We start from the raw sequence: 8,730 nt of genomic DNA, 5'->3' as shown, positions 1-8,730 counted from the left end.
AGCAAAGAAAAGGTAACTCTGGTCTTTCGCAAACCGACTATCTATTGAGAAGAGACGTACGTTGAAATACATACTCGGGGAAAGTTTAACACGGCGGGATTCATCTAACGTGTTTATTCCAGTGGGGAAATGTACAGGATACGCTTTGGCTTCAAGTCTTGGAACACTGAAGAAGGAGATGGGCTTGTTCCCCTGGGCCGGCGCAATGCTAAAAATTCCCTCTCCATAAGACAGTACTTCCTGTGCTATGTCAGGAGGCTGCATGCAAGTGTCCAAGATCAGACCAGGTCGAAGTGCCTGATGCTCTGCCCCTATGTGGTCAGGTTGCTGGTCTGCTGCATCCATTTCAGTCTCCTCTGCTTTTGTATCCAAGTCCTCAACTGGCTGGTCCTCCTGGAAACCCTCAAATGTGGCACTTTCATTTATACTTACGTCTTTGTAATCCGGATGACTCTCTTTAAGCTTTCCCAGTCCAGCTAACACATTTTTCATGTTGACCGTGTAAAAGTATTGATGGCCTTTGTACTTGGTTTTCCTCTTCAGCTTCACCTGTAAAAGCTGTGCTTCCGCACGGGGCCTCGGAAGACTGTTGACAACAGTTTCCATGTCAGCAGGAACACAGACAACTGCTCCATGTATTGCCCTTTGCTGTCCCTTGGGCAAAGAAACAATTTTTGCAAAAGGCAGAATTTTTGCAATTAATTGCCTTTCAAGAACATTCAATTCTGCAAGCTCTGAGGGAACAGGAGCTAAGCAAAGATTATTTGCAACAGCAATTGATGGCATCTTTCCCCTGCTTAGATGGCTGTCACACGTGTAGCAGATCCATTCCCCCATCCTCTCTTTGGGTACAGAACATGGGGTTGAGCAAGCAGATCCACACACATGGACATACGTACCTGTTAGACAATCAGCTACTACACACATATTCTTGGTATATTTATCTCTTTTACAGTGCTTCACTTGATTGGGGAAAAGAGCTCTGTGACACACAGTGCAAACATATGTGGGTCCGTTTTGAATGTTCTTATAAAAGTTTTGTATTGCAGCTTTCATTTCATCACTCATCAGGGGGCGTGGAGTTTGTAGGTGGAAGCCTACGTTTCTTTTGTACTTCCTTCTAATTCGCAAAGCATGCTGCAATATGAAATTTTTTGAAAGTGCTTTTCTTGATTGTCTGACTCTTCTGTCAGCAACACATTTTTTATTATGTTTGACCCGATAACCAGGCTCACTATACTTCGCCTTACTATATTCACGCATTGTTTTTTTTGTGTTGGCTTCTGAAGTCTGGATTGTTTTTGAACCGATTCCTAATGTATGATTTTTGCCTTCTTCTAAAGACAAAATCATCTCTGAACCGCTTCCTTATATACTCAGCCATGTAGGCTTTATGACTGGCTCTGAAGCTGCGGTCAAAGTGGAATCTGTACTTAACGTAATTTATTTGTCTCTTCCGGAAAGTTGCATCTGTCCTGTATCTATTTTTTATCTGATCTTTCCTCTCTGTCTGTTTAAGAGCGTATGTTTTTTTCAAGGCCTGCAGTTTTTTGGTCTTAAATGTTGGACATTTTACATATCTTTCTTTTCCATATAAACTTTGCTTTATTTTTGTTTCTACATTCCATCCCTCCTGCGTTTTAACCCTGTCCCTAATCTTTCTTCTCTTGGTTTTTGGTGCTTTTGACACATTTGGAATGGTTTGAACTGTCTCCTCTAATATGTTTGCAACTTCCCTAAGCCAAGGAGGAATTTCTTCTTCAGAGGTGCTCTCTGGTTTGAAAACAGTTGGACTTACTTTTGTGCCTCCTGGTGAAATGTTGTGAAAGGTCAAATCCTGAGAAGAGTCGTTGTTGTCCCTGACAAAACCTACTGGCACAAACTCATAGGTGGCATTCGGGCCGCGGTCACGAAAGAGCTTGTGCAGATGGTTGACCATGTCAGACAGATTGCAGAAAGTCATCATCACTGCAGTACCACCAAGGTGGGGCAGGCCTGCTGAATTTCTTGAATGGGAATCAAAAACTCCAAACCGACCGCTTCTGTCCCTGAAAACTGCAATGCACTCAGGAGTCACCAAAAGAAAAGCATGGGTGACATTTTCCGACAGACATTCCAGTTGCAGGGCAAGAGGCAAACCCAACTGTCGAGTTCCTTGTGGGCTCCCGCTCTGAGCAAAAACATGACCTACTCTCAAACCAGTGGTGTGTACTGCATAGATGTTCCCATCTGTCAGTACATGGTCAGGCATCTCTTCAAAAGTCAAGTGATTGTCACGAAATGTTCCATCACTGATCAGTTGCTGTTTAACGCCGGTATAAAGTTCATCTCCTTTTTCAATCACTCTGTCAAGCAACACTGTGTCAAACTGCAACCCCTCATTGTGGTAAGCTAAAAATGTGAGTGCCATGCATGTGCACTGGTGATTACGGGAAAATGCAGCATACCTTCTGTCGGCCTGGGAATGTGTAGCACTCACCAACAGGACAGGTGGACCGCTGATCCGGATTCCAGCGCAGAAGCCTGTAACATTGAAAAAAAAAAAAAATTTCAGTATTTATACAAATATTCAATTAGGCCTGTTGTAAACAAGTTTTTTGAAATTTAGAATCAATTATTCTGATGATCAACAGATTAATTGAAATAAAATTTTAATAAAGTAACATATTGGTAAATACCGTCATTACAGCAGTTTCGGATTGGATTACAAAATAAATCGATATGTTCATATTTGTACATCTCAAATGAACTTTTCTGTACTTAAGGAATTAATCTGTAACATTGGCTAAGTTTTTTAGCCAATCTGAAAACAAAATCCCAATTTTTTTTAAATTAGATTCAATAAAAATTAAAAAGGAACAAAAATGAAGCATCACGCCCTCTAAGTCAAAAACTTGAAAGTATATATTTTTTTAGATACATAAACTCACTATTCACAACCATTTGTAGCTTTTTTGCTCATGTGAGTGACATAATCTTTTGCACCTTTGTCATACACAGAACATCGTAGGCCAAATTTTTACACATGTCGCAATGTTCCACCCATTTGTTGTGACTGAGATGGTAGGAAGGAGTTACCTGGCAGCTCCCATCCCGGACATGGCCTCTGGTGGCACGGGAGAGGACTCGGCAGGGGCCTCGACGTCCATCGGGGGGACCGGTCTCCGTGCCTCGCGACGAGCTGGGCTGGTGGTCTCTCTCGGCGCTCCTCCATCTATAAATCAACAGAAGCCATCAACTTGATGCAAAGTGAACATACATCTTAAAATCTATATATGTTTTCTGAAACGGTATCACACCTGCTGCTCCACCGGACTCAGCTTGGAGGGATCAGAAACTGGACGACGCCTCGGACTCGCCTTCTAATAAAAAAATATATATATTTTTAAAACCAATTGTGGCACATCAAAATCACATGGTTATTTAAATAGAATAAAACCTTCTTCCCCTTCGGAGAACATGTAGGTAGCGGAGCGTCAAGGCCAGACGCAGGAACGATCCGGTCCATCTCCTCCAGCAACGCTGGGCTGAACCACACAGGATTCGGGGGATGGAAGAGTCCAACAGGTCTCCCTATAAAATAAAAAATAGCTTAAAATAGATTCATTTGTACATTGAGGACACAACAAGTTTTGCTTTGAGGGGAAGAAAATCATACCTGTTGGTCAACCATCCTCCCAGTGATGTGTGGACAGCCATCACCACCCTGGACCTCACGCGATGTCTGTAAACATGGAAAAATTATTTCAGTGGCAGCAAACCCTCTGGGTCCAGGGTATACATGTATAGTAATTGTAATTACACAACCTTAAGGGTGTAATGTTACAAATTCTTTTTTCATTTGGAAACACTTATTTCACAAACAAGTTACATAAATTTCAAGTTTGGAACATTTTTATTTTTTATTGTGAGCTCATAAAGGTTTACTACCTTAATTCCTGGAGCTCACCACAACTGGATGCTGCTTACTAGCTGCTTGGGGAGTTGCTCTTCTTCATCCCCTGGTGATCAACTCCTTACAGCTGCGCAGCGCCGCCATTCCTCAGCTTGGAACACTGAGTAGCTGCCTCTAAGCCTGTCTTGACCTCATCTTACCCTTATGCCTATTTCTCTAGATTTCTAATACAAATGCATCATCGTTTATCATCTTCACAATCTTCACTGTCCCTCAGACTCTTTTTGCAAGTTTCACTTTTTTGTCTTGCAGTTAAAAACAGACCACCCCTGTATGCTGCACATTTATTAGTCACATAATTCTTTATGTACAATAACCAACTCTGAGTCTTTACTCCAAGTTTTTTCTTGACTCATTTATAGATTAAAACATATTCATGTGCACTCTAGTTATTTCATTTAATATTTAGTCAAATTATTTAAACTACTTAACAGTTATGTATACATTTCTATAAATTTTATATTGCTTATGGTTTCATTTCCATTTACTAATATTAACACCCTGGACAAGCTACCTTTTTCAGCAAATAAGCAATTTCCACTTGGGCATCAATAAACTACATTTTCATAAACCACTAAACTACATATTACAAAATGTGTTTGACAGACTTCTGTCACACCAATCAATATCACAATCTCGCCATTTTTGCTGTTACTCAGGTCCAACTTGTCAGTCGCTCTTTTCGTCGTTACTTGGACAACTTTCCTCAGTTTCTTAAAATACGCCTAATTATTTTTTGAAGATGTGAAATTTCACATAACAGAGGGACGTCATGTAGCACTTCATATTTTATGTTTGTAAGCTAATTCCCTTTCACATTTTCAAAATGCCGGTTTTTAAGATTTACCTGATCTTCTGGGAAAAAAATGGCTTAATTATTTTAGCATAATTCCAGTTTTTCTTCTCCTCAACACAATTAAAAAAAAAAAACTGTTATGTGTTTCTAATCAGCACTTTAAACAAAAGTTGAAATGAACACTCAGGGAGGCGGACTCTTGCTACTACCCCATCACAAAACAGACATGTTAAAAAGACAAATATACACATTCATGGACTTTTAAAGAGTTAAACATGCAAAAACATTGCTTAAATCAACTAAGTATGTATCCAGTACCTTCCGGCCACCAACCACAGTCCAGTCGAAGGGGTCCGAACGACGGGGAGCAGCCACCTCACCAACCACAACCAGCCGGGGCAGGGGACGTCTCACCGCAGGGGGGGAAGCCGTCCCAGGAGGGGGAGGAGCCAACGTCACGGGAGCTGGAGATTTCGGTGCACTTAACTCAAGTTGCGAGCAGACCGCCGCCTGAAGCAACTGAGCAAGGACCTCCATCCCAGGATGGTCGCTCAGGTGAACCTATAACAGTTAAAGACATTTTATAAAATACAGTACACCTAAATAATATTTTTAAAATTACAAAAAAATCTATTTAACTTACGCCATCCCTGCTCCACAAGTGCAGGCTGCTCAACGGGAAATGCTCAGTAACAGGCAGGTACCGAACATCTGGACAGGAAAAAAAAAATTTAATTCTTAATGTCCGTCACACTAACAATGTAGTAATTTGAGATAAAGTAGATACGAAAGGAAAAATAAGTACATTTTTCATACATCTGAACCCTGAACACCATAAAATGTTAATTTGCTGAAGTTTTAGTATAAACACAAATTGAGTCCGTCACTTACTTCTCTGAGCAGCCACACGGCGATACTCCTGCCGCAGCAGATGTTGCGCACTTTGGTCCACGACAAGTCGCGGAGGAAAGTCCACAACAACCACCTGTCAATTTCAATCAAAATAAAAGAACCAAATTAACATACGACAAGTTTTCAGATGTATTTGATCATGAATAAATGCAGTATACTTATACTTACATTAGCAGAGAGTTCGCAGACAGTACGCAACAACCTGGCAAAGTCCCGTCCGGCCTCCACGAAGGTCCTGCTGGCGGTCAAGTTGTTGCTTGGGGCCAGAAGACAGATCACCTCGGGGGACCGAGGCAGAAGTGTATTCAGGACCTCAAGCCGCAACTCTTCCGCAGAGGCTCCAGGGGATGCAAGCAACCCTAAGGAGAAGTCGCCCTTTGGCATGGTAGAATACCCATCCACGATAGCACGCAGATGAGAATCACCAACCAAAAGAGCAAACTGAAGAAAAAAAAAGAAAGAAAAACCATTAAAGTTTGATGATTGATTTTATCATCCAAACCAAGATTTGCATATGAAATTGACAAAAAAAGTACCTTCTTCTCCAGAGCCTCGGCAGTAGGCAGAACCAACTTGCAGCTCCGTCTGGTCACCCGGGAAGCTGGCCACGTCTCCACCCGATGGCGACGCCCCGTCCCACGGCCTGTTTAGAGACATGCAATTATCAAGATTAGACTTTCATGCCTCTGAAAATTTAACAACAACACAAATTTTATCCACTTACGTGACCCAGGAGAGGTCGATGGCGCACGGGGATCCTCCTGGCGGACCACGGCAGGCGACATCTACAAAAAAAATAATTAAAAAAAATGTTTAGATTAACCACAAATATAACTGGATTAGGTTATTGTAAATAAATGATCCTAAACTTGTCATGAACTTACCTGGTCGGGCAGGCCACCCTCCAGCAGTCTAAAGACATAAATGGAATGAGTAAAGCAAAGACTTTATCATCTAACAATAAGTTAATGAAAGTAAAATGGTAGCATACCTTCTTCGGCGGAGACTCGGTGGTGGTCCAAGCCCGAGACGTGAGCGCTGATGTCCCCGGCTGTCAACACAGAAACAATTATGATCATGCTTAAAGTCAAAACTACAGTAAAAACTACTGTTAGACAAAAACAATTACTGCGATGTGTAATTTATATACCTTGGCGACGTCCGGCACACTCTCCAGCTTCCTCCATCTCACCTTAGCAGACTCGGACCGACGACCCCTACGTGGCATTCTGCAAGACCAGAATAAAAAAAAGACACCTGGGGGGGAAAGCTGGTTATTTACAAATGATATCTAAAATTAAACAGTATTTGTAGGACTATGTGTGAATGTTACTATGCAAAAAACTTATTTCAATATGTAGATAAAGTATGTGTAGGATTAAGAGTTATATGTATGTAGATGGATTAAGCTGATGGTGTGGTGATGCAGAGGTTAGGATCTCAGCAAGCAGCAGTGGAAAACTTCCAAATCTCAGTCTCGCACAAGTGAAAAGCTGTAATGAGAAGCAAAATAAATGGCCATTAAAAAAGAGGTGTAAAAATACATTTTTAAAATAATTTTTAAAAACTTTTTAGAAGTTCTGAGGCTTGTAAGCAGGACCGAGATATTTTTCACAACTGTTGCAAACATCTATACATTTTACAACTTGGTTCAAAATATAATGAAAAAGCAGAGATTAAACAAATAAATATAAAGGGTTTTAAATATGTTAATTTAAAAAATAGATTTTAACCAAATGAACCAAGTCTTTTACTGTATGAATAAATGAGGACTATGAGGATTAAGCTGTTAATATGCTGCTCCGGTCAGACAACTTCAAATATGTAAGCTATGCTCCACCATTAGCAACCATGTTTACTTCCGCAAACACTGAGCTCTTCTTCTTTTTATGGCGGTTGGCGGAACACCGAGAACGCGGACGCTATTGCGCCCTCTACTGCACATGCGGGACACTTTCAGGTCGTTTGCCCGTTTACACTGCAGAACACATACAGGTCGCATTTACTGGTAGTGTGAACGGCCCGGGCAAAAACAAAATAAAAATCGGAATTACCAAAAAAGTCAGAATTGGATCACTTCAGGCTGCAGGGTGAACGCACCCAAAAACACCTGAAAGGCTTCAACTGCGAACCACCATCTTCGCGAAACGTCGCTACATAAGCTTACTATAAACCAGACGCCCTAAACACTCAAATCGATCGGTGTGGACTCGCAGTAGTATGAAGTCATTGGGATCTGCCCACTGCTGTGCTTCTAACTAAAGCAAAATAAAAACCGCACCCTCCAGGTGGAAAAATATCTCACATAATGCCGGTATATGACTATATATCACATATAAAGATACGAAAGAAATTACATGATAATTAAAAACACCACAGCAATTTATTCTTTAGCGTCTTGTGGGCGTACAAACATTTAGCTTCCCGTATAAATCCAGAAAAATCCGGTTCCATCAAGCTAGCAAGTAGCAATCAGAGCCACAACGAAATATTCCACAGCAATTAAACTTTTAAAATCGACCAACTGTCTCAAACAACACATTAAATCTAACAACTGGAAGCATTTACAATAATATTCTAATCAAATTAAAAATTAAAATACTATATTTTATGGAGAAAACACAAACACGTCTTACCTTGACCGTAGCAGACTCGGAAGCAGAGAGTGCCAGAAAGTTCCAGAAGCTTCAGCGGCTTGGGAATTCATGTCAGCCAATCAGAGATTGGCATTTTCCAGCGTGTCTGACGTGTCCTACAGCTGACCAGTCAGCTTAGCAAAACAACAATTTTAAAAAATGCAACAAAATAGCTTTTTTTGAGACTGTCAACACAGCTGGCTGGCAGATTTAGCACCTTACGTCACAGGCGTAGATACAAGATGTTACGTGTCAGCCAATCAGAGATTGACATTTTCCAGCGAGTATGACGTACTCTTCTGTTGACCGGTCAGCTTTGCAAAACAACAAATGTTAAAAAGGCAACATAAACAAAGCATTCCACTAACTTGAGACCAAAACAAAAATAGTTAAAATGCTTATTTTAAAAAAGACTGACCAAGGCAGTCCAC

At 40.9% G+C, this 8,730-nt stretch overlaps 1 protein-coding gene across 1 annotated transcript; it reads right to left on the bottom strand.

The window, feature by feature from the left end:
- Window positions 1–4,900: 4,900 nt before the first annotated feature.
- On the bottom strand, window positions 4,901–6,570 carry LOC145550508 (uncharacterized). The gene is made up of 6 exons (XM_081604412.1): window positions 6,388–6,570; window positions 6,200–6,306; window positions 5,832–6,104; window positions 5,643–5,736; window positions 5,395–5,462; window positions 4,901–5,312 (listed from the first exon to the last, which is right to left on the bottom strand). The coding sequence occupies exons 1-6, from the start codon at window positions 6,446–6,448 to the stop codon at window positions 5,013–5,015; spliced, it is 903 nt and encodes a 300-aa protein (XP_081460538.1). The 5' UTR covers window positions 6,449–6,570; the 3' UTR covers window positions 4,901–5,012.
- Between the last annotated feature and the right edge of the window lie 2,160 nt (window positions 6,571–8,730).

This window comes from Poecilia reticulata, unplaced genomic scaffold (assembly GCF_904066995.2).
Source record: "Poecilia reticulata unplaced genomic scaffold, P_reticulata-male-v2 Scaffold_62, whole genome shotgun sequence".
Taxonomy (NCBI): Eukaryota; Metazoa; Chordata; class Actinopteri; order Cyprinodontiformes; family Poeciliidae; genus Poecilia; species Poecilia reticulata.
This window is presented reverse-complemented; position numbering and strand designations above follow the sequence as displayed.

What these genes read in the sequence shown, in the direction of transcription:
- LOC145550508 (XM_081604412.1), bottom strand. Translation starts at nt 6,448, where the DNA reads ATGTCGCCTGCCGTGGTCCGCCAGGAGGATCCCCGTGCGCCATCGACC. An exon ending in CCGAGGCTCTGGAGAAGAAG is followed by an intron (nt 6,105 to 6,199) that starts GTACTTTTTTTG and finishes TTTTTTCTTCAG; the next exon opens with TTTGCTCTTTTGGTTGGTGA. An exon ending in CCGTGTGGCTGCTCAGAGAA is followed by an intron (nt 5,463 to 5,642) that starts GTAAGTGACGGA and finishes TTTCCTGTCCAG; the next exon opens with ATGTTCGGTACCTGCCTGTT.